The sequence below is a fragment of the Neolamprologus multifasciatus genome, chromosome 17 (assembly GCF_963576455.1).
Source record: "Neolamprologus multifasciatus chromosome 17, fNeoMul1.2, whole genome shotgun sequence".
Lineage (NCBI taxonomy): Eukaryota > Metazoa > Chordata > Actinopteri > Cichliformes > Cichlidae > Neolamprologus > Neolamprologus multifasciatus.
In genome coordinates, this window is record NC_140455.1 from 37156469 (window position 1) to 37183429 (window position 26961).

General features: G+C 41.9%; 1 protein-coding gene across 3 annotated transcripts in view; it reads right to left on the reverse strand.

The window, feature by feature from the left end:
* The window catches only part of anos1b (anosmin 1b), a 57017-nt gene extending 30361 nt beyond the window's left edge, over positions 1-26656 (reverse strand). The window contains exons 1-2 of one of the 3 annotated variants that reach the window (XM_085137649.1): positions 26205-26656; positions 14562-14609 (exon numbers count right to left, since the gene is read on the reverse strand). In XM_085137649.1, the coding sequence (XP_084993775.1) occupies positions 14562-14609; positions 26205-26633 (477 nt within the window). In that variant the 5' untranslated portion in view covers positions 26634-26656. The remainder of the gene's footprint in view (positions 1-14561; positions 14610-26204) is intronic. The other 2 variants (XM_085137650.1, XM_085137648.1) reach the window with 2 other exon arrangements.
* Positions 26657-26961: the final 305 nt, after the last annotated feature.

The window sequence follows — 26961 nt, forward strand, 5'->3', positions numbered from 1 at the left end:
CGCTGCCAATCAGTAATCTACATGAATGACGTCATTTCCTTGTTACCCGGAAGCCGAAGCCCTCAGCTACAAATGCTACAGCTAAGCTACCGGTTTTACAGCCAGTCATGAATGCACAAATTGTATTTTCCAACACGTTCTCACTCCCACAGCGTAACATTTTACGCTAGGTGACAAATCGTCAACATATTACGTTTTCGGCTACCCACCACGTTCCTAAATGATGACCTTGGAAAAATGAGGAAATATGAGAACCGTATGGACTCAATCTACACATGTTCGCTCTTTTTCTTCAAATCGCTTAGAAACACGCTATTTAACATCATTAAAGTCCTGGTTAAGTTCAGGAAAAAGATTAGGTTTAGGGCTGGAATACAGGGCTGGAACATCTATTACCGCGGGAGCGTCATTGCACTGGATTTCAGCCATAACCCGCCGCGTACCATAAGAACGCCGAAGGTCTCCTTTCGCGTTCCTCAGGAACGCCGCGGGACGTGACAAAACGTCGGCATGTTACGCCTCGGGAGTGAGAACGGGCTGTATTTTCAGTGTGGCTTCACAAATGATGAAATCCTTGTGTTATTAGCTGAATCACAGCAAACGTACTCTCGAAAGCGCCAATTTGTTGCAATCCGGTTTTGAGTGCGCATTCCTCTGCGCCATATCCTTGCAGGTAACAAGACAATGACCTCATTCACTTGAAATTTCGAGTTACTTTTCTCAAAATTTCGAGCTAACAAGTCGAAATTTCAAGAAAATAACTCAAAGTTTCGAGTTATGGATACTTTTTTTGTTTTTTGTGGCAGAAACGGGCTTCCATACAGGTGAGACCAACCAGGGAGACAAGAAGTAAAATTGACACCATCCATCCATTCGCTTCCCCTTATCCTTTTCAGGGTCGCGGGGGGCGCTGGAGCCTATCCCAGCTGTTATAATAATAATAATAATAATAATAATGGATTGGATTTATATAGCGCTTTTCAAGGCACCCAAAGCGCTTTAAAATACCACTATTCATTCACTCTCACATTCACACACTGGTGGAGGCAGCTACAGTTGTAGCCACAGCTGCCCTGGGGCAGACTGACAGAAGCGAGGCTGCCATATCGCGCCATCGGCCCCTCTGGCCAACACCAGTAGGCGGTAGGGTAAAGTGTCTTGCCCAAGGACACAACGACCAGGACAGAGAGCCCGGGGATCAAACCGGCGCCCTTCCGGTTACAGATACTCTTCCCAACCCCCTGAGCCACGGTCACCCTGGGCGACCGTGGGCGAGAGGCGGGGTACACCCTGGACAGGTTGCCAGTCTGTCGCAGGGCCAACACACAGGGACAGACAACCATTCGCACTCACATTCACTCCCGTATTCACACCTATGGGCAAATTGACACAGATATGAAATGAACATGAAACAGAGATAAGAAGCATCACATCAGACATGACAACAGGGACAATAAAATCGGTACTAACAGAAAAACAAGAAGCTAAAAGTGCAAAGAGGGAGTGAAAAGTAAAAAAAAAGACTTGAACCAAAACACATTACTAGAAGATCTGCAACACGAAAGATAAATCAAGACTCAAATCCATGACATAAGATCCACAACGAAGCTAAAAAAATCCCACAATTAAATCCATGTATGAAAACCAGGCACAGGACTCAGAGACTAATGGACCGAAGCTGGAAACGTGTGGCATGAAGGAGCTGCACACCTCACACACTCAAATATTCCTTAAATGTAATAAATCACTGAAACATGCATCCACTGTATTTGTCTAAGAGGAGCTGGAAGGCAAAGGGACACTGTAGGACTCGAAGGCCACATGATGAGTTACGTGTGAGAGAGAGAACGCAGCAGACGCAGCTCAGGTCAGAGGTCAGCGATGTTACTGTTTAACACAGCAACACGCTGTAACAAAGCCAAGATTAATGACTGTCTAGGTGTCCATGTGTGCGCACAGTTTGCAGAGGAGTTCTTCACATATCTCTGTAATAATTAATCACACACGCACACACCTCGTCTCTCGGCCCTCCTCCGGTCTCGCCCGCTGTTTTACGGCCTCACCTGCCACAATAGAGGGATGACAGCCGCACTCGGCGAGAGGGTGGAGAGGAAATGGGAGAGATGTGGTTTCGGAGGAGGGGGAGAAGTGAGTGTCAGTTGAAAAGGAGAGTGGAGATGAAAGACAAACAGTGAAGCAGGTCCAGAAAAAAAAAGGAGGGCGAGAGTGACAGAGAAAAGAAAGACAGCCACCAGATGTGCTCACTCTGCACACACTAGTGCAGGGGAGGCAACGTGGAAAACTACTGCTGCTTATTTATGTGCTCATCCTGTCATCGGCTCTTCAGAGTTTACTTAGCTCGCTGTAACCTGTGGTACAAAGACACAGGTGACAAACTCGAGGAAAAAACAACACAAAGTGATTCAGTGCAACCTGGCGTTGACTCTCCTTCTGCACCGTTCTCCCCAAATATTTCCTTCATTTGCTTTTCAGTTGATGGTGGTGGAGAGCACCATCTTAAATCTTCCACAGCTTCTCATAGGCTTTCAGCTGGGTTCAGAGTCCACAGCGTATGAGTCACACCATATTCATATTCATCAAACCACTCGGTGAGTCTTCGCGTCCTGTGGATGGGGGAACTGTTATCCTGGAGGACGCCACATCCGTCATTAGAAATGTTTTATCACTCTAGACTTCTAAGGTGACACGTGGACCCGAAACCACAGCAGCAAGACTCATCCCAACGCAAAACTGGATCCCCTCATTTGATTGTTCATATTGCTTTACGATTATTTTGATAGTCGACTAATCAGATCATGCATCCATTGAACGTAAAACTACAGCTTATTGCACCAGCAGCATCTGCTCTTATATAACTATCATTAGCTTACAGCTGTAAGTGTTTAAGGTATGTGCTAACTAAAAATAAAGACAAGATGATAGTTTATTAAATTTTAATGAAATTTGCAGATTGTTTCGGTGAAGTTTAATAAACTCCTTGCTATCTAAAATATAACAGGACACCGGAGTATATTCTCGAGCATCTCACACTTCTGATAATCAGCTGTCTGCTTGACATTTATTCAGCTGTGTAAAAACTATAACTTTAATCTCAGCCAAACCGATTTACTCAGGAACAAATAAAATACTAAAAAAAACCAAACAATAACATTTTAAGTTATCTAAGTGACTTATATATCATGTTTAACCTGAGTAGTGAAAGACGGCGGTGGGTTTGAAGACGATTAGCCGGGAGTCCGGTGTTCTCACGGCTCTAGTTAGCCTAGCCCCCGGCTAGCTATCGAGCTAGTGGCTAACAGACGTCTCCGAAAACGTCGGAGCGCTTTTGAAAATATGTGGTGTCTTGATAAACTGAGCAGATATTTGAGGTTTACACAGCTACATTCTCGCCTGAAAATATGTTAAACGTTTATTTTGTGACCCAGAAAGAATAATAAGGGTAACATTAAAACTAACTAGCAGCTGCCATTGTTGACAACTGAGCAGGGCCGCGATGGGCTGCGCTATGAATTCTGGGACACAACTTCTTCTTCTTCGGGGTTTAACGGCAGCTGGCATCCTTGTACATGCAGTGCTGCCATCTTCTGTTTCAGTCCGTTATTACACTCTTAAATCCTACTACTTATTCCTGCGTCTTTTGTGATCTTACAAAGCTTCAAATGATGCGTCGACTATTAAATCAGTCATCGACAATTTTGATAGTCGACTTAATCGTGGCAGCCCTAGTGTGAATAGAATTTGGGTGATTTCGTTGACCGTTTAAACAGTTTTAAATTAAAGTTGATATGAACTCTATAATTTATAAATAAATATGTAAATGTGTTTAACGGAGCTATACTGATTCCCCAGTGCAAGAGAGAGAGAGTGCTTTGTATCTTTATCCTGTTAAAGACATTAAAGCTCCATCAGTTTGTATCACCTTTAATCAGCTATTTTGGGAACTTAAAGGCTTTTTTCCAGGTAAAAATAGCACCCTCATGAAGTTTTCACCTGAAAGTAACCAAGCTGATTTCCAGCAAAGCTTACCTGTGGTAGACTCGGCTCTCTTAATGACAAACCTTGCTAAGACACATAATAACGTGTCTGTCATCAGGTTAAAGGTGTATTGTCAAATAAAAGTCTGCAAATCACTTGAGAAGACAGGAGGATTCTTTCTTTATTATCTAAATGCTGACACGTTCATGCACACATGTGCACACTACGGGCTTTGTGGCATTTGAGTGAAAAGCAGTGGAACAAATTCCAAAAATCCCATTGAAAAGCATGTTAGACTTTTTCCAGACTTTTGGAAAAACATGCAAAACAATGAGAGCTAACTTAAGACGGCAGCTTGTGGGAGGAGGGAAAGGGCTGCAAGAAAGATGATAGAGAAATGGGAAGAGACTGGTATGAAGCATAGGAGCGAAAAAAGACGAATGCTTGTAGTTAGTTTAGTGTTTAACTTCTTCACCTCTCCAAGCACATGTGCCCACAAAGGACCTCTGACTGAATAGTACCAGAACTTCCTCCCTTTTCCCTTTTCCCATTCCCTAACCCTCTCTTTGCTTTTTCCCAATGAACAGAAGCTGGACTAACAAATAAAGTATGGACAATACTTTGGTGGTGGTTAAACTGTTTAATTTGACAGATGATAGAGTTAACTCTTTTAGCCAAGTACATGTTATATATGTACCAACCAGCAACTCTCGACTTGACAGCTATTTGACATGTTGGCACAGCCAGGATGGGTGATTGGAAATGACTGTGGGAAAAGTGGAAAAGAGCTGAATATCAAAATGTTGCCAGGAAAGGACATGGAGGCTTATATAAGCTGTTGTTTGCAGCTGTTGCACTTCCAAATTAAGCAAGACAGAAGGATCTCCTCTAAAATCTAAGCAGGAGAAAGGAAGAGTGCTGCAGACTGGACCGTGGAGTCAACTATTTGATAAATGAACCCTTTCCCATGGTCCTCGGACAGGTAGAGCTAACACAGAGAGGACGACCGTTTATGTTCACACACAGCCCGTTTGGATTTGCCAGTCAATCTAACATGCATGCATTAACTTGCGTCTTTGGACATGGAGAAGGTGCAAACTTCACACAGAAAGGCTCCAGATATGATGCCAGCTAGCAATTCGGTGGCATGATTCCCATGACACGTATAACCCGTCAGGCAGTGTTCTCTGGAAGTCTCCGGGTTGCAGGGGGGAGAATATGAAACTTAAAGGACGTGATGGAAGGGAAGGGCACCTCATCTGGTCCGGACAGCGACGGACTGATAGCTCTTACTCAAATCTGTGGGTACATGGCAGTTAATGGAGCGAATGTGAATTCTGCAATGTGTCTACAATTTTTCAGGAATGCTCTGCAATGAACTGGAGTCTCTACAAATCCCACCTGACCTGGAGAATTGCTTTAGGAAACACCAGGAGATGCTGGAGTACGGAACATGTACAAAAATGTAGCTAGCTATGTAGCTAGCTATGTAGCTATGTAGCTATGTAGCTAGCTAGCTAGCTAGCTAGATAGATAGATAGATAGATAGATAGATAGATAGATAGATAGATAGATAGATAGATAGATAGATAGATAGATATCAAACTGTCAGACATAATGAAGTTGATTTAGGGGAGGTTGACCCACAGACCTATTGCAGTAAAGTCATGTAAATTCAGAGAAATAAATTAGATGGGAAGAATGATGGGATGATCACAATATAGATGAGCTCCTTTGTTCCTCACCAGATCTGTTTGTTGTTAGACATCCTACTGTCTTAAACACCTGGTACACATTACTACATCTGCAATATGTATGTGTGTGAGTGTGAGTGTGTACTCATATCTTTGTGGGGCCCAAAAATTGGAAGTTTACTGTACTTATGGGGACCAAAATCCTGGTCCCAAAAGTTTGAAAGCATTTTTGAGACTCAAAATGTGGTTTTAGTGACAGGGTTACAATTGGGTTATGGTTAGGTTTAGGGTAAGGGGCTAGACAAGATATGAATACCCAACATTTGTGTGTGTGTGTGTGCGTGAGAAGTGAGAGATAAAAGGAGGAAATAGAAAGATAGAGGAATTGAGTGAGGGCTCCCATGAAAGAGAGCGCACTGACGGTGTGACACAAACCATGTGTGTTATGGCAGCATCCGCCTGGTTGGTGTTTGTCTCCGACAGAGAGACGTATGCAACACACAGATATATATGAAGCTCTACAGAGGTGCATTCCTTTACCCGTGATCTTGTTTCATCACATTTTTTCATTCCTTTGTATTTGTTCTGTAAAAAGGTCTCAGCTCACCGGAGCTACAACTTCTGAGAAATATAGAGGACTGTGCAAAAGACAAGCACCCACTGGGTGGGAGTAGACTGTGTTACATATGCTGAATGTCAGTAAGTCCATCTTTGCTCAGCTTTGCATTAGGGAGTGAAAAAGGAGCTGTTCTATAAAAGTCTCCATCAAAAGTTACTGAGCACGCTACACTGCCAAAAGGCTTTATGAGATCCTCCGGTCGAACGTCGAAGGTTAAGACTGAGTCATTGTTGTTAGATTTGCCTACCTAATAACCCTAAAATTGGGTTTATAAGCACAAGAAAATGTAGTTCCCGAGAGAAAGCGCCTGAAATCAGACATTCAGAGGCATGTTTTTCCTTTAGGGGTGGGCGATATAAACGATATACGATAGAAACGATATAAATTTGGCCAACGATAGAGATTTTGACTATATCGCTCTATCGCATGTTGATGATGTCATCAAGCTGCGCCTGTTTTGGTCGTAAGTATCGCAGCGGCTAAAATCATTATCATCTGCAAATTATGGCGGGCGACAGTCATAGCAAAGAGATGAAGCACTTTTGAAATATGGGGAAAGCCAAAAACTGCTATGCGATTGCATTTGTCCCTGACCATCAGGAACCCTCACGTTAGCTTTTATCGAGTGGAAAAAAAGTTAGCGTTCATCCTCCAGCGTCACTGTGCTAATGTTATGCTAACATAGCTGTGTCGCTAGCAATCACGTAGCACATCATTATATACCAGCTAGCCCAATTTCAGTAACCCTGCAAACTCCACTGCTGTTTAGTTTTCTGTCTTCATTTATGTTGGAAGTGGTAGCAGAGCTGTACGTTTGAATTAGTTTCAAAAATCTCTCAGTCAGAACATGGTATGAAATGTTTAGGTGGAAGCTAGCGAGCTAACTTCCTGTTAACTTCTAACTCCGTGAAATTTAATAAATTCTGTTTTCATGGATGCCTGGATGTAAAACTTAATTGTTACACTCGATAAAGCAGCAACGCTGATAATTTTTATTAAAGATTAAAGAATTTAGACCGTTTTTAACTCTCAGTGTTCGTTTGACTTTGGGACCTGAAGTTGACGGAGTTTTGGACCCAGATTACTCCGCGAAGCTCCTCACTACGGCAGCCGTAATGCTCTGACAATCCATCAAGCAGTGCGGCTTACCAAAGTTGTAGTAAAACATTTTTAACAGATTTCTGCACGCCAAAATCGGTTTGAGGTCAGTAAGCACAACCAGAATTCATACATAAGGCACACTCTCAATTTTTGAGAAAATTAAATGATTCTAAGTCCTTATAGTGTGGAAAACACGTTATACAGAAGAAAAGAATATATCGTGATATATATCGTTACCGCACATGCTTCAAATTATATCGCGATATGAATTTTAGGCCATATCGCCCAGCCCTATTTTCCTTCAACAGATCAACGGCTAACGACCAGTGGACTGCCTGCTACTTCCTCCCTTCTGAGTTTCTCATTCTTTTTTCTCTCAGAGTGAAATGATCTAGACCGCAGCTGAATACAGAAATGTGACCGATTCGTTTTACAATATCAGCTAATGTCAGCTTATATATGGCTATAACTGCTTTTGGTTAATAAGAACATTTCAGATCAGTGTAACATCACATAGTTTATCCAGCGCAGAGTACAAATCCTAACAGTGTCCATCTGTCTGTTTTCTTCACTACTTATCCAATTTAAGGTCGTGGGGGAGCCGCACTCTATCCCAGGGGGCAGGGTGCACTGCGAACAGGTCACCAGCCTATCCCAGAGACATCACAGAGACACAGACGATCATTCGCTCCCACACTAAGACCTACAGCCAATTTGGGATCATCAATTCATGCGTGTCTTTGGACAAAAAGCAGTTTCTGAAGGCACACATGACGCTGGCTTTTAAGATCAGGTTTCATTTAACTGCAGCTGTCAATCAAGAAGGTTGTGTCTGTGTGGATGCATTGAAAATGTACTTCTGCCCACAGAAGCTAGCTGTACGAGCAGTAACTGCAGCACTCAACCAAGACAAAACCTCACATGTGTGGTAGCTGCTTACTTCTACAAGAGCAGCTGTTGAAGCAACACCGGAGAATCAACGTTTTGGGATTTACTTACCTGGATGACTGAGCATGCATCAAGACATATACTGCACGTGCTCATGGGTATGTTTTATCGCATTCGTGATATGTCATAAACGCCACAGTCAAGTTGACAGCAAATACCTGATGAGATTTTGAAACCTACATACTTGTAAAGTGAAAGAAACCATTTGAAAGGACTATGTCGGGCTCACTGTGATTTTTCAGTATGTGTGTAGATATAGATATATATATGTATCCTGAAAGGACGTTATTAAAAATAAACAGTACTGCATTGTTGCAACCTTTTCTGAGGAGAAGTCAGATTATCCCCAGAGTCATGTGGATATATTGAATGTTGCTGAGACGTTTCAGCGAGAACAATAATAGAGACCGTCTCGCATTACAGCGACTGGAGTCTCTGGTGTGACCGAATCACTCTCAGCGATCCTTATCTGTCTTTCTGTATCTCGCAGTAACCTGTTATCATGATCAGGGGTTAAACATCAAACCAGAATAGAGCAGACTAGAGTTCTCTTCATTTTTAGCAAAAACCTGTGAAACAACAAGACGTAAACTGTGCAGTCTGCAACGCTCCCCGGGTGCATAATCAATAAAAAGGAGCAAAGTCTGAACATCTCTCAAACATCCAGTTAGCAAATACGCACACCTTGAGAGCATTAAACACTGCTGGACTTCTTTCGCTATGCAATTCGTTATTTTGATTAATCTTGGCAATTACAGCAGAGGACTAGGATATGTGCTTTTCTGCTCTAATTTATTTTGCTTGGCCTACTGCGCTGACTTTTACAAATTGGGCTGTATCCACTTTCAACAGGCTGTAAAACAGTAAGAATTAATAACTTTGCAATTCAAACAAGCAAGAAGAGACACGGTGCACGTCTGTGCAGTATCACGCTGTCTGAGAGGGAAACTGCGTCGACCTCCGCCGGCCAGTTTGAGAGACTGCCGCTGGACCTCGATTACAGCGCAATGCCGTGCCGGTATTCACACGTGTACAACAGCATTAACGGCTTTAAACTTGTGTTTCATATTTTCTGAAACAATAGGATGTTTCTTTGTAGAAGCAGCAAACTGGGAAGAACTGGAGAAGTCGAGACAAAGGAAGGGATTAGTGTGGGCAGGTCACTGGAACAATATCTGTTTGTGTTTTTTTGTTTGAGGTGACGGCGGGGGTAAGTGTAGTTGAAAGTTGATGTTTCGCTCAGCGTGGTATCCCCTGCAACGGTCTGGTGGTTGAGCTTTCAGTGGGGGCTCTTGGCCGCTGTTGACACTAACCCCCACTGACCCCATTATAAAGGCATACACACTCGACTGAAATAGGCGCTATACAGAAAAGGCCTCTCGCTGTGCCTGTTTGTACCTTTTCCATTATCCAACTGTCATGTGAGTTCGTAGCAAAGCTTGGAAATGTCGTAAGAAGTGAAATACTGCTCAGGTGTGCTTCCAGCTGGGTTGAGGCTTTTCGATTTGTCTGAACTCGAACGAGGAGTTCAGAAAACGCATCAATAAAAAGTTAGAGTCTTTCAGGAAGTCGAGAGTGAGTCATGGTCGGTGAGTAAAAGGTCGAGATGGAAGGTTATTTGAAGGACATTTTTCATGTTTTGTTACTTATAGCAAAGAATCATTATCTTTGTACGGTCCTTATAGTCAGACTTATAGTAATCTGATTACTTTTTTCAAGTAGAGAAGAGAATGTCTCATGACAGTGATGTAAGCGAGTGCGACGTTCGTGACAACAGCTGTGTGCAGATCAACAATGGATCATATATCGAGTGCAGAGAGAGTATGAGCGTGCAGCGTTTAAAGCGTGGAAGTACTGACCTTACTTTGAGTTTGATTCCATAAAAAGTGACAAAAACATTAGTGTCCGTTGTGCGTGGGAAGAAAACTTCTTTTTACAGCAAAAAAAACCCTAAACTTCCAAACAAGCACCGAGTAGCTACGACGTAATGGGAAACTCACAGAGAAACTCGCAGATTCTTCCACTGACCGCTGCACACCTGCACCAGGGTAAACCTCCGCCTACCTCACTCCTGCTTTACAGGTGAAAATAGAGCAACAGGACCGCTAGTCTTTGACTTTATTTATTTTCTGCTGTGTTTTACTTGCATCTATTTGAAAGGGTGAGTGTAAACACAAAAAAATATTTTATTTTATGTGCTGGAATGTGCAGAAAATAGGTTTAAATATTAAACAAATTTCTTCTAGTCAGAGAATGTTGCAGATAATTAAAATTTTGCTTAATGCATAAAGTTAAAAGATTAAAACTAATAAAACAAGTTTTAAAAAGAGACTTTTCCATTTGATTACATTTTGTATGATGGATTATGCAGAAAAAGTAGAATTGGGCTGAAAGATCTATCACTTTATCACCTATTCAGGTTGTAAATTGTGTTTTTAAAAAGTAACTAAGTAACTAAGTAATTAATTACTTTTGAAAATAAGTAATCAGTAAAGTAACGGGATTACTTTTTTGGGTAAGTAATCAGTAATTAGTTACTGATTACTTTTTTCAAGTAACTTGACCAACACTGCTTACAGTACACTTTTCTAAGAGAGCACTGCACAAACGTTTCTCTTTACTGTCAAAGAAACTGTCCAGATGGTTTTGCACGGTGCATCAAAATCCAACAATACGTTCCTGCATTCACAATTCCCCTAAATTTTGATAAGATCACCAACACCACCGGCTGAAAAATGCCCCAAATCGTGACAGAGCCTCCCCCGTGTTTCACTAAAGGCTGTAGACACTGGCTGTTCTATCTCTCTCCACACCTCCTCCTTCAAATTTGGATTCATCGCTCCATATCCACTGCTGCCACTGAGTTTTAGTCCAGTTCTTGTGTAATTTGGCATACCACAGCCTTTTCCCCCTGTTTCACTTCCTTAAGAATGACTTCTTGACAGCCACCCTTCCACTGAGACCATTTCTGATGAGGTTTTGGCGAATTGCAGACAGATCAACTGAAGTTCCAGATGCATCCCTCAGGTTCGGTGTCAAGTCTTTGCTGGATTCCTTCCTATTTCTTAAGGACATGACTTTCAGATACCGTTCATCAGCTTTAGATAAAGTTTTCAGGCCTCCCACTTATTCTTTTGTCCTCCACTTGTCCAGTTTCCTAAATTTCTTCAAGGACACTCTGCACTATTATTTGACACACTGTGCTGAGATATGTCAGGTTTTGGCTCTTAAGGAATCTTTTTGCTTTTTGCGTTATATTTTGGTATTTTTCATAGTTTCAACAAAAGAAATTACAAATTATGTGTTTTGTGATAAACTGTTAGTAACAACGTACTTAAACAACATGCTTGAATGACTCACGGCCAAAACAAACAAAAATCCACTGAAAATGAACAATAAAGCAGCCAAAGTTCAAAGAAGAACTTTGAAAGATCTCAGAAAACCTGGAGAAGTCTGGCTGCTGTTGGGGTTGCTCAGGACTTTTGCACAGTACTCTGCATTTCCCTGGATTTAGGCTTTTAGCATTTAGTATTTACACATTTAAAACATGATTATTAACATCCAAACAGTGGAGAACTAGTTTCAGTCTTGCGTGTTGGCCTGCTATAAGACTACGATGGGAAACACTGCTGTAGCGTGGACAGACTGGCAGCTAAAAATACCGGGCACGGAAACGCTTCCTGAACCAAACAATGAATTACCACACGTGCATGTTTGCACACACACACACACACACAGACCCTGAGCCTACTGACAGTGTAAAGTGAATAAGCACGTTAATTTTTGCTCCATGGAGGATGGATAATGGGATACAGAGGAGAACATTATTTGAAATGAAAACACAACCTGTGCTATTATGAAAGCAATGTGGAGGCTCCACAGGAGAGTGAATGGATAGGGACCCTCTCACCAAGTTCCTTTTCATTTTGAGGTGGGCCACTATGAGGCACTTGGCCTTCTAACGTGCAGTTACACAAGTTTGTTGCTACAGACTCAGGATAGTTTACAGAATGCTCTTGTACACACCGAGGACAAAAAACACGTGTGCATATTTTTCTGCTCATTTTCAATTGACGCTTCCAATGTTTTAAATGTGCCAGCTAATCAAACCGAGGTAATATGCTGAAAAATGATAATCAGTAACACAGCCACAAGCATGCATGTGTTGAGTTTAAAAGGCTGCTTTAATCATGTGACAGGAGGCAAATCTGTGCCAAACGCATTTAGTACAACTAGTGCAACGATCTCACTTCCTCTGATCTTTTTTACATTTTTGTCTTTGGTTTGACTCTGCGGTCCTCACCACAGGTGGGCAGCAACGCAGTACTTTTTTCAGGTAAGGAGTAAAGTAAGGGATTAGCATTGCAAAAAAAGTAATTAGATTACTGTTACTTTCCTATAAGCATGCAACGTTACTGCGCTACTAAAGTGTGATTTTGATTTTAAGAGCGTACGACGTTCGTGGCAGCAACAGACGTGTGCCGATCAACAGTGGATAATATGGAGTGATGGAGAGAGTACGACCGTGCAGCGTTTAAAGCGTGGAAGTACTCACAATACTTTGAGTTTGATTCTGTAAAAAGCGACAAAAGCATTAGTGTCCGCTGCACACTCTGCGTGGGAAGAAAACTTCTTTCTACAGCGAAAAATTCAACTTCAGCTCTGAGCGAGCAGCGAGCACGCTGCCACGGGAATGTGACATTCACAGAGAAACCCCGGATCCTACCACTGACATGTTGCTGCGTTTTACTTGCATCTATTTGAAAGAGTGAGTGTAAACACAAAAAATGATTTTATTTTAGATGCTGGAACATGCAGAAAATAGGTTTAAACTTTAAACACATTTCTTCAAGTCAAAGACTGTTGCATATAATTTAATTTTTGCTTGATATATAAAGTTAAAAGATTAAAATTAATAAAACAAGTTTTAAAAAGGGACTTTTTCATATGTTTCAGTTTTATATAATGGATTATGGAGAAAAAAAATTACAACTGGGCTGAAAGGTCTGTTGCTTTATTACGTATTCAGGTTGGGTAGCATGGTTTTAAAAAGTAACAAAATTACTTTTGAAAATAAGCAATCAATAAAGTAACAGGATTACTTTCTTGGGGAAGTAATCAGTAATACGTAACTAATTGCTTTTGAAAATAAGTAATCAGTAGAGTAACGGGATTACTTAATGGAGAAGTAATCAGTATTTAGTAACTAATTACTTTTTTCAATTAACTGGTCCTCACTGCTAACTCTGGCGCCAGTTTTATGCAGGTGAAGTTGATTTACGGCCCTGTTGAATCTCCATAGACCTTAATAAATGCCATCATTTGCATTTGTACTTTTATGCTATCTCGAGAAAACTGTAACTAAACTGTTGTTATTAGCAGTGGCTTGTGGCAACTAGCAGTAGCTAGTTGCTGTAGCTAGTTGGTACAGCAGCTAGCTACAGCAACTAGCTACAGCAACTAGCTACTGCAGTACCACTTTGAGAAAGTTAGATGAACTTTACTATTACCTTCTGATTAACAGAATCCGACTGATACAGGATTTCTATGGCTGATATTTAGAAAAGATATATTATATTCAATAATTTTTTTCTTTCTGATACGCAAAACATAAACAGACCTCCATTAACATTTGTTATGTGAAGTTATTCATTTACTCATTTCCACGCTGCCCGACTCTGCTCGGATTAGCTGGTTTTTGTGTTTGCGATGTTTTAAACACAAGTTGTGAACAGATACGTGCAGACTGCCCTCTGGTGGACAAACTATGCAACATCAACACTGATAACAGGGTTGAAGGATGTTTCTCCTGTTTCTTCTTTACTTTTTAATTTTCATTTATTGATCATTATAAAGACAGATACCGCTCAAAAAACAGGCAGATAGATAAGATCTGCTGAGGAATCAGTTGGGCTCCATTGTAGATGATTTGGTCTGTGTCAACACAATGTGTAGGTAATTTTCAGGGAAGGTTTTTTTGGCAGGCTATAGCTTTGGACACTGCGCAGGGTATGCTGCTAAAAGAAGACGAACCTGGGAATTCGCTCCTATTTTGTTTAGGGGTTAGGACTGTTTCTTGATGTGTGAGGTAACGGGACAATGAGCGGTTGGTTATATGCTTAATGTTCGTGGTAAGTCTTGGACCAAATTAACAAATTGGTATTATGTCATAGCCCAAGCTTGTGAGTGTGTGTAGTATTTACCTGAGCACAGCGTCTGTGGTTTTCACACCAAACCAGGACTTGGTCACTCTGAAAAGAACAGAGAGGATGAGGAAGGATTAGAACAAACACAGACAGAGAAAAATAAATCTTGACGTGTTTCCTTCCCCACATTCGATCCCTTTATGTGTGACTACTGCATAACGCACAAGCAGACAGAAAGCAAAATATTGTTGCTTAAAAGGTCAAAATTACATAACCAGCCATGGGAACAGACACACACTCCACCTTTCTCTTATTTAGGTAATTATCCTCTGGGTGAAAAATGACTAAACATTCTAGGTTTGCGGCTGCAGAACCAGACAGGGACGACGTCACTCAGCGAGATGTATGTTTATGTGTGCATCTGTAAGTGTGAGTGTTGCACTCTTCATTGCTGAGTGAGTCAAGACCACTGGTAAACACGGCTGCTGTAACCAATATGACAGCGGTATCTGACATGTCATGACCACACGGACACAAATAAAGATCAACCAAACCAACCCACCCTTATCACACAGAGTTTTCCCTTATTTGACTCTGTGCACCGTCTAGACAACAACTATACTGAACTAATGAATCTATTTATTTTGTATCATTCATGCAATAACACTTCTATAAATTCATAAGAATGGGCGAGAGGCTACGTACACACTGGGCGGGCTGCCAGTCCACCATCATACCGTATTTTAAGGCGCACTGTCAATGAACGGGTCTGTTTTCGTACATAAGGCGCACCGGATTATAAGACACATTAAGCAGAACAGTCAGACAAGTTAAACTTACTCAACTCATTCTTCTTGCTTCCTCCACTTCCGTACTATTGATTCATTAATGCTGTATTCTCCGGCAGCTGCTCTATTCCCATGTTGTTGCAGTACATTAATGACTAACCTCGTATTGTGGATGGATTATCTCAGTTGTTCTCCTGACTGAAGTTTGGTCCGTTTACAGCATCCTGCCATGCGATTGCATTTGTCCCTAACCATCGGGAACCCTCATGTTAACTTTTATCGAGTGGAAAAAAGTTAGCGTTCCTCCTCCAGCTTCACTGTGTTTATGCTATGCTAACATAGCTGTGTAGCTAGCGATCACGTAGCACATCATTATATACCAGCTAGCCCAACTTCAGTAACCCTACAAACGTCACTGCTGTTTAGTTTTCTGTCTTCATTTATGTTGGAAGTGATAGCAGAGCTGTACGTTTGAATTTTTCAGAAATCTCTCAGTCAGAACATGCTATATCATGTTTAGGTGGAAACTAGCGAGCTAACTTCCTGCTAACTTCTAACTCTGTTAAATTTAATAAATCCTGTTTTCATGGATGCCTGGATGTTAAACTTAATTGTTACACCTGGTAAAGCAGCAACACTGATGATTTAATTAAGGATGAAAGAATTTAGACAGTTTTTAACTCTCAGTGATGCCGCAGTGTTCGTTTGACTTTGGAACCTGAAGAAGACGGAGTTTTGGACCCAGATTGGGGTCGCAGCAGATGGCCCCGCCCCTCCCTGAGCCTGGTTCTGTCGGAAGTTTCTTCCTGTTAAAAGGGAGTTTTTCCTTCCCACTGTCGTCAAAGTGCTTGCTCATAGGGGGTCATATGATGGGTTTTTCTTGGTATCTATTATTGTAGGATCTACTATACAATATAAAGTAGATCGCCGTGTACCTCATAAAATCGGTTCGAGGTCAGTGAGCACAACCAGAATTCATACATAAGGCGCACCGGATTATAAGGCGCACTGTCAATTTTTGAGAAAATTAAAGGATTTTAAGTGAGCCTTATAGTGCGGAAAATATGGTACTTTGGATTGAACGTGGAGAACTATTATCCATGAACACAGTGTGGCTGTTTCACAGTGTGGCTGTAACTACTCACAGACCCTCTTTTGAGCCCTTAAACTGGCGTAAAAACAAACCATTAAGTTTTCATTTGGCTTTTCTGCAATAATTCGAGGATTTTGAGTCATTTTGATGCCTTTAAATAGCAATTTCTACCAGCTGTCTTGAGCTTCCTTTGGCAGGATAGTCAGTTTTGGCACAACAGGCGGCCCTTCCCTCTGAAATGCTTTGTCATCATCAGAAAAATCATGATGCCTTTGTGCACCTTCAAAACAATCATTATAATACTTGTGTGTAACTGCCTGTTGTTATGTGGCTATGCCTTCAGAGGGAAAGACTGAGCCTCTAGTGTGTGTTGGATAAGCCCCCTTAACAACTCTTAAACCCTCTCCTGAGTGAGCTGTATTTAGCCTGAACCAGCTCAACTCTTTGCACACACACACACCCTTCTCAGGGTTTTAGGTTAGCATTTGTTCTTCTGGTATTATGAGGGCTATGGGGTTATAGTTAAGGTGACAGTGCTGGGGTTAAAGGTTAGAGATTAGGAATTAAGGGATTTCACGGTACCGAAGATGCTGAACTGACGCTTTCGCTTGTAACGATCAGAACGGATGCACATTGTTATCGATGGATGGAGGCTGACTTGTGCAAGCGCTAAGCCTGGAAGTGAAGAAATTACTGCCACTAGATCAGTCATGGGTGGTGAAGGTCTTAAACCTGAGAAATAAAGTGTTCAGACAGGCCTGTCAGACAGTCAAATGCTGCCTATAAGACTCCAGATTCTTGTTTTACATCTCCAAAACCAACAAACCGCAAGTCACCTCCGATTTCTAAAGAGACCGTCCGTTGAGTGTATGTGTGAAAATGATAAGAGCCCCAAATTCGACATAAATTTTGTTTGCCTCATTCCTCTCATACTCTCACGCCGTGCACTGCTACAGCTGCTTACTGCCTCACTCGTCCAGCTGTTGGCAGCAGTGAAGAATTGGTCAGCTTTCAAGAAAAAGACACAATGAATAAGATTGAAATGAAGATTTTGAGCAAAGCTTCAAGGTTTCCCAGTATCTATAAGTATCTAAAAAAAGAGGTATTCCTGACCTCTGACATTATACCTCCGTGATCACTAAATGATGGGGCAGACACCCTTGGCTTAACAGTAACCTGTGCTGGAGGTTTAAAGGGATAATGCTGCTGCACACCAGCCTTTAAACGGCACAGAAGAGAGAAGGAAGGCGGAAGCAGTAGCACATTACAGTAATTGTGTAAACCCCAATGAATAGATTAGCAACAAGTCTGTGGGGAGCAATAAATGCAGAGAAGAACAGATGAGGCAGAAACGAAGGAACCGGTGTCATGGTACCGCATAGAGACACGGAGAGAAGCACTTCCCTCCTCTGCTGACTTCTAAGCTTGCTAATACTGTCTGCGGTACAAAAACCCTGTTGCTATGGATACACATCTTATAGTAGCTTCTTCTTCAGTCTCTCAACATTACAACTGACATAACATCTCAGACTCGCTCTCAGAATGTGAGCCTGGAAGTTTAGTTAAATTTATTTAGATAGCAACAATTGATTTACAGCACCAGCCGCCTCGAGGCGTTTCATATCGTAAGAGAGAGAAAACCTCCGCAATCCGATGGTAGGGAGGAAGAACTCCCTTTTATCAGAAAGAACCGGGCACAGGGAGATGCAGCTGAATGACGATGAAACAAAAGGGAGTGCGCACTCTGAATCTACACTGAAGAACATAGAGCGGCTAAATATCTATTTCTGCGTAAATTCAGCGTTGCAACATTGAGGTGTATCATTGAAGTGTAAGAAAATATGCTTCCATTCAAAAACAAAACAGGAAAACCTTTATGTGCCCTTGCAGAAATACTACATGCACTTCACAAGGCAGTCTACTGGGAGGGTTTGTTTGTGTGAATTTTACAGGCCAGTATTAAATCTTACTCTGTGAAACATTTTTGCTCGATGAGTCCGAGCTGTTATGCTACCAACTCAGATATCCATTAGTGCAATCAGTTGGTGATGTTCAGTGCTGCTACCTGCTGCTAGGAGTACTTTCTGATGGGTTGTATAATTTACCACTTTTAATACTTTTGGCTTTCGTCCTTCACATTTCCCAGAAGCTCTTTCCGAAGCTGCCAGATGAATTTATGTGAACTTTTGGGTATTAGGCTAGCTTTTAGCAAGAACCTAATAATGACAAGAGTATGGGTGAGAGAGAGAGCGCTGCTATCTGGTCTATTAAAGCTGCTGTAAGTATGAACCCTCCATTTCTCCCCGTGTGATTTCTGAACAGTGGAACAAAATAATAAATCAAGTGCAAATCTGTCAAGTTTGTGCTGTTTTCTTAGCAAACACCATGGATGGATATCGGTTGCTACGAAGTATTTGATGTAGGTATATAGGTAGTCCAAAGTTTGATGTTTTTGTCAACATCACGCTGCTTTGTGCCGCTTATAGATCCTTAAGCAGGGTTGTTTGAACATTCATGCACCATCAAAGGGATTACGGAAGCGGAGCTTTTGGTCACCCTGTCACTCCTTCTGTGTTTCATTTGGACTCACTGCCTTTCCAAGTCTCCGCATTTCTGCCAATTCCTGTAAAAATGACAGGAGAGGACTTAGAAATGACACCGATGATAAACTATAGATCTTCCAGCGAAAGTACAGAGGACAGCTAAGTATCTCCAGATTTTCACAGAGGAGATATAAAGCCGTGTTCCCCCCTGCTGGCCTCACATCTTCATCCTCGCTCTCAATCTTTTTCACGCTATCGTTCTTTTTCCTGTCTTCTTCATGCCATAACATCCTTCCAATGTCAGTCAATCCACGTTAGAGCCTTCTGCAGTCTACACTCACACATATGGATGCACACATATATGAGCTAATCCCAAGTCGATTTCATGGGACATATTTGCTGTCAGAGCCAATTAAGCCAGTTTAGATGGGTCTGTGTGCCGTATGGCCATTAAACGGTGGTCAGAGTGAGGTTTCATAGGGTCTTGGTAAGTGTATGTATGTGTGTCTGCGGCAAAACAGCTGCACATGTTAAAAAAAAAAGTCTGAGAGAGAAAGAGGAGGTGGACTTGCATGAGATGACTAGAAAAGGAGAAAAGAAGCTGGATGTGGGCGACTGAGAGGAAGTGAGAGGGAGGGAGGACACTGAAAAGAATAAAGAGACAGTCAAAAGAAGGTGAAATATGGAAATAAATATTAGTTAATAGGAGGAGACGGGAAAGGATGGGGAGTGTTGTGAAACAGGAGGCTGTTCATCTGGATAAAGTTTCTTCTTCAAGGATATTTTATAAATGAAAAGCCAACATTCAACACAAGAAATCCATCAAGACAGAATAATGTAAAATAAAGATACAAACTTCACAAAAAGGCCTCAGCTGCTTTTTTAAATGAAGTCCTACAACAAGAAACCATGCTAAAAGATAAATATATTACAATAAAATAAAAGACAAAAAAGTTTTTCCACTTGTTGGGTCTTAAACTTTCTTTCAGTTCTGGGATCTGCAAGAAAAATCTGTCACGAGAGACCCATCAGAAGCACAAGACTGACCCTCGGCGTAGGAAACACTTGCGCTAAAGGACTTCCACATGGTTCTGACTGCTGCTGATCTTTGCTGAAGGAAAAACAACCTGATATTAGCCTTTAAAATAAAACACGATGACAACGCGTGCACGGTCAGCGTGCACGCACGCAGCTGCACACACCCGTCAGTGTTTGAAGGGGAGAGAGATATAAATCACACTTCTGCCAGATGCAGTGATTAAAAAAAAAAACAAAAGTGTGTGCAGGAGAGACAGAGGAGGAGAAAGTGTGTGTGTGCTGTGGTCAGCGCTTGTGGTGAGGTGCAGTAGAAAGTCTCTTTAACGTCAGGCATTAACTCTGCTAATCACACCCAGATGACCAGAAGCTAACGCGGTGATGGTGTACGGCTTGTTTGTGTGATGAATATATCATGACTAACTTCCACTCGACACAATATAAAGTTCTTCCCAAAAAAACTGCCTTGAGGTCCGAAAGCTTCCCGACAGAAGCCCCTCATTAGTCCGTGTGTGCGCGCGTGACTCATTGTTGTGTCCACCTTCGAGTTCGTGGTGCCCTACATCCTGTAAACAACAAGCGTCAAAACAAAGGGGATTTTATTACGTTCCCAAATCTTAAAGCTTTCTCCTTCTCCTTCCGTCAGAAACTGATTTTAGATGAGAAGACTGACAGTATTCAAACTAGGAAGCTCGCCAGCAGAGATTACTTTTTTCAAGTAACGAGTAAAGTAAGGGATTATTATTGCAAAAACGGTAATTAGATTACCGTTACTTTCCCGCAGCGTTCCTAAAACCGTGATTTTTTGCGGGAATGTCTCATGACAGTGACGTAAGCGAGTGCGACGTTCGTGACAACAGCTGTGTGCAGATCAACAATGGATCATATATCGAGTGCGGAGAGAGTATGAGCGTGCAGCGTTTAAAGCGTGGAAGTACTGACCTTACTTTGAGTTTGATTCCATAAAAAGTGACAAAAACATTAGTGTCCGTTGTGCGTGGGAAGAAAACTTCTTTTTACAGCGAAAAAAACCCCTAAACTTCCGAGCAAGCACCGAGTAGCTACGACGTAATGGGAAACTCACAGAGAAACTCGCGGATTCTTCCACTGACCGCTGCACACCTGCACCAGGGTAACCCTCCGCCTACCCCACTCCTGCTTTACAGGTGAAAATAGAGCAACAGGCCCGCTAGTCTTTGACTTTATTTATTTTCTGCTGTGTTTTACTTGCATCTATTTGAAAGGGTGAGTGTAAACACACAAAAAAATATTTTATTTTATGTGCTGGAATGTGCAGAAAATAGGTTTAGATATTAAACAAATTTCTTCTAGTCAGAGAATGTTGCAGATAATAAAATTTTGCTTAATGCATAAAGTTAAAAGATTAAAACTAATAAAACAAGTTTTAAAAAGAGAATTTTCCATTTGATTACATTTTGTATGATGGATTATGCAGAAAAAGTAGAATTGGGCTGAAAGATCTATCGCTTTATCACCTATTCAGGTTGTAAATTGTGTTTTAAAAAAGTAACTAAGTAACTAAGTAATTAATTACTTTTGAAAATAAGTAATCAGTAAAGTAACGGGATTACTTTTTTGGGGAAGTAATCAGTAATTAGTTACTGATTACCTTTTTCAAGTAACTTGACCAACACTGCTCGCCAGTGAGCCGAAGTTAGCGCAAAGAGTGTAAAACAAAGAAAACTAACTGTCTGCCAACCTGTGTCAAGTCAAGTCAAGTGGCTTCATTGTCATTCCAACCATGTGCAGTGTTACAGTACATGGTGCTACATATAACAGACAATCAACACAGGACAACATAAAGTGCAATGTGCAAAAACAAAAACAAAGACAGTGCAAAAGAAAAGAAAAGATGTGCAAAAAAGAACTTGGAGTATAACGGCGTGCATGTGTGTTTGTGTGGAGACTTTAGAAAGTTATTGTTCCTGACACTGAAACACACCTTAGAAGGCAGCTTATTGGAAGAACTATCCATCTGTTACGATCTATTACAGCCAATTAGATTAATGAACCACGGAGAGCATCCAGCAGGAAAAGCAAAGTTGTAGTCGAGCACTGTGGCAGCGAGACATCTGTTGATTCTTCAGATATTTACAACCTTACTGAGTAGTAAACTCGTAGTTACAAGCTGGGGATGCTCTTTAAAAAGTCATCTTGTGAATCTCACAAGACTCCAGTTGCCTTGCAAGGTGAGGCCATACCCAAGCAAGTATTTGCTCTTTGTTTGTCCCAGACGTACGTGTGACATTTATCTTCTTATCAATGGAAAAGAGTAACAAGGGGGAGAAAAAAGGATTTAAGTAGCACATATAAAATATCACGACAGTCTAGATGTGGCAAAAGAGTCTTTCTTTCTAAAGCTGCAACAAAGCCATGCCCTCAGAGCCTCGCCATTCCAGCTGTGATTTACTGTTTTGGAATTTCTCGTCCTGGTTTCAGGTGAGAGTCGCTCTTACACTGCCACAACTTTATCGCCATCTATGCACTGATCAAATGACAGGGCAGTCACGAAGCTGCGCCGGCTTTATCTTTGAGGTGAATCAAACAAGCCTTTGTTTCCTGCCGTCGCTCACCCGGATGCCTGTCTCGCTGCATGTCAGTCTGCTTCTATAGCCTACGTATCAGTTCACCGAGTTGTCTGTCTTCACCTGCGTCTGTCACACCTGCTCTCCTGTCTTTCCATCCCTCTGCCCATCTTCACGCTTGACCGAGTCTGCCCACCTGCCCTTATCTCCTCGTCTGTCTCCGTGCAACCTGACCTGACCGTTGTCTCTGGTCTTTTTCAGAGCGTGACTGGTTGGCTGACCGACCTTTGGGCCGATTAGAGTTACCTACCGCAGCGTGGCCGGGACAGACAAATGCACGCATGCGCACACTTAAACAAGGATGCACAGGGAGCTCGTTTAACCTACCGCCGGCCCTTATCCCTGGCTCGACGCATCAGCGCAGCAGCATGTGAGCGTCTAAGCTAATCTGAGCTACTACGTATGTGCAAAATAATTCGCCTCTTCGGGCAAGACGGGAGGTTTTCGCTTATTTTTGGAGCTTACATCAAGGAGGAATCTGGGAATATGACAACATACCAACATGTGTTTATATATATATTTAAGTGTGCTCTCTCACACACAAAAGAGCTATAATTACACTATTACGCCATACAAGGGAAAGTAGTGGAAAACCCAGAGACGCAGCATAAAGAGAGGTGTAAATAGAAAACTGGTGACTCAAATTCTAGTGGCTACACACACACACACACTGAGAAAGAGCCAAAAACACAAAGTTCACCCACATGAAGCCAGAGGAAGCAATGTGTGTGTTTGTGTCTGAGTGTGGTGACTGAGGAGGATGAGTAAAGCTCGGTTTGTCTTCACTGATGTCGTAGTTGCTGGAACTGTTATCTAAAGGCTCTAACATACTCCTACCCATCAATCAATCCGTGTGCTCTCTAAGCTGTCCTATAATAGTTTCGAGGAGTGATGCAACTCTCCAGGATGTGGCTGAGAGGAAATTTGTTTCCTTGTTTCCTCAGAATTTTGATGTGCTTTTTATTTTGGTTTAAACACACAGACTCTTTTTAAAACCTCGGAGGCTCTGCGTCCTTTTCCTCTCCGATTTCTTCTAATCACAGTCTGTATATAAAACATGGATGTCGTTTGTGTCGTCTGGGTTTTTTGGAGCCAGAGATGACCGCATTTAGACGAATGTATAACGTGCTAAATTAGAAGTTGATGCTAGCAAGCTCGGTTAGCAAGGTGGACGTGGAGATAACAGCCAGTCGGTGTTGGTGTATAAATAAATCAAGAATCAATCAATAAAATCAGTGCATTATTGATTAATCTCACATTTAAATTTAATCAAACAGACTCTACAAAATGTGTCAAAATAGAAAAAAATGTCAATCCTCACTGTAAAGATGTTAGAAACAGAAACGAACAACAACAATCTTTATTATTATTATTTTAACTAACTGATTAATACTTTTGGTACACACCGAAGTCTTCCACAGCTCAAGCTAACTTCCTCAAATGATTTTAAAAAGATTTTTACTTCAATCAGTTATAAGAACCAAATTATGTGCAGCCGGACAAAATTATTCCAAGAGCCAGAACCATTCAGGTGGCCGAGCAGGAGGCTGACAACAACGAGGCTGGGCAGACAGCTGGGAACAAAGGAGACAAAGAGTCCCCCCCCCCTCCCCAGAAGAGCTTGGTGGCTAACCTTGAGGCCAATAACAGTGAGGGAGCCAGTGACAGGTATGAAAGCTTTTTGAACGGCAGAGGAGACGCCTGGAACCCACAGACTGAGACCTACACCCTCAGAAAACCCTTTTCTTCTCTTTGCTGCAAGCTAGCAACCGTTGTAGTGGTAGAATAAGGAGAAAAGACTGAAAATCCTCAAATTCAGGGAGGAATATGTCTACCAGGTCTATGTTATGCTGTTCTGTGATATGTTGGAATTATTAAGACGTGAGGACCCAAATGCAAAATGCTAAGAGTCAGACGCCAATGAATAAAAGGCGAGTGATTTATTGAGGGGATGAAAGTCCAAAAAACAATAAATCCAACATCAAAGTTAAACAGAATTCCACAAAAATGCAAAGCTACAAAACACAATGGATCAAATATAAACAGCTTGGAGCACCAGCACAACTAGACTTCAATAATATCAGAAAGAATGAACTGAACAGAAATCAGAAACAACCTGACACAATTCATGAAACTAGGGAAAGTAATAAAACCAGAGCAAAAGACTCAAACACCCAACTCAGAAGCTGGTGCTGAAAAATCACCTGGTTTCATTTGAATCACTGAATTTGCACATTTGATTCTTGCACACTGGTTCATAAAGTTTAAACCAAATGTTCCCTTTCTCACACCTCTGTTCTAGAACACCCACCACACACACACACACACACACACACACACACACATGCAAACATCTAAATGGTAAAGTTATCCAGAGGCCACCCTCATTACTCAATGCACAGGTGGCGAGGGTCTTTTCTGGATGGACAAGGACCAGACCAAACCTCGGTTTTATATGTGAGCATATGCACACACACACACACACATACACACTTTTGTCTGCACACCTCAGAGCCATTGGGGCTGAACTCTGTGGTTAATGACTTTCCCACCCACTACACAGCATGCACATGTTGAAGCCGTTAACGATAAGTGGCTTTTCGAACTTGGTAACGTCCTAATGTCCCTGTTAATCTCACATTCCTCACTACAAAGGCCCCAGTACACAGCACAGCAATCCCTGCAAGACGAGCCATTTTGTGAACTATTAAAAACCAATAACCAACGTTTTTTTCGGCCTACCTTTGCCCCACTAGAGTATCGACACGGGCCGACTTCAATCTGAGCAACGTCAACATCATTCGGTCAGAACTTCCTGATGGAAACCACGTGGAGAACAACAGTTCAAGTGTAGATCACAAGGTTGTTGTTGTTGCTTAATAGTGCAGCACTGAGCTGCTTTACTCTGCACTGCACCTTTCTCTTTTGGCCTAGCTTATCCAAAAATCATTGAAACAACACAGCACTGAGGGAAAAGACAGGAGGGCAACATTTATTAACAACTTGTAAACTGCACATTTGAAATGGCTCCATAGTGTATTTTCTACAGCAAATATCACGATCTGTCCTAACTGACACACTGAGTGGAATTAGTACTTGTGGCTAAGACTACATCTGGAAATCACCTGCAAAAATCATTATGTCCATGTTATAATTTTACATTTTAAGTTCACACCTTCGTCTTTTATGCAGAATTAACAAATGCACGGACGCCCTGGTTCAATATGCGCCAATGAAAAATGTTTAGACTGAGCTTATATGAATATATAAAGTGACATATTTGACAAAATAATAAAACTGTGTTATTGTAAAGTGACCACAAACAAAACCTCGATATTGATTAAGACTGGCTGCGGTGGACCCCCCCCCCCCCCCCCCCCAAAAAAAAACCAAACAAACAAAAAAACAAAAAAAACAAGCAGTAATTGTAAACATTCAACATAGCACATATATAATTTTACTTTTGTACGTTATCTCATATTAGACCATCTGGACTGGGTTTTCACATCAAGCCGACCGGATTAAATGTTTCTCGTGCGTTTTGTAGGCGATGACACCGGTGCTCGTGCGGAAGGTGACCCTGAGGTGAAAAACACACTAAAACAAAGGATTTGGGGCAAAATGCTTGTCCGTACCTGGAGGTGTCTGAAAGCAGCGGTTAGCTGGGTCATGTGCAGAGTGAGGCACCTGGATGTGCATCTGGCGCTGTTGGTTTTCTCCTGAACATCCTCCTGCTCCGGCGAACTCCTGCGAGCACAAGTCACCGCCAACATCGCGCAAAGCAGCACCAAACCGGCCCGACGGACTGACATTACACCGGAAGCTAATACAAAAACATACACAACAACAACAAAAAGATTTTTTTTTCTCTCGTTTCCTCTTGTTTCGAAGGCGTCCTCCTCTCTCTGACTTATAAATTCAGAATGAAAACATCCGAGCGCCGCTCGTGCCTGCGCGCGAGTAGGGAGTGGAGCGCCTCCGCGGACACTCCCACCACCGGTACAAGTGCGGCCACGTGGAGTTATAACGTTCTTCATCCTCATTATCCTAAATACCGTCATCATCCTCGGCAACGTCGTGCATAAGCAGCAATAATTACTATCGCCGCCACCGCTGCTTCCACATGCATGCGCGCTTCTTCACTTTCATTACGATTTTTTTTATTTAATTTTACAGTTTTTGCATCATTTGTTTTCATAAAATTGACCAGCAACCATCAGCGTCATCACACGCACCAGCTATTAGTGCTGTAGGCGTCAGTGGTCAGGTTTACTTCAGCACTGTGGAGAGACCAGAGCAGCGTCTTTTTAACGTGTTTCTCCTGGAAAGTTAAAATCATGACGACAAGAAGAAGAAAGTGGTTGATTCCACTTGGTATTCAGCTTGATATTG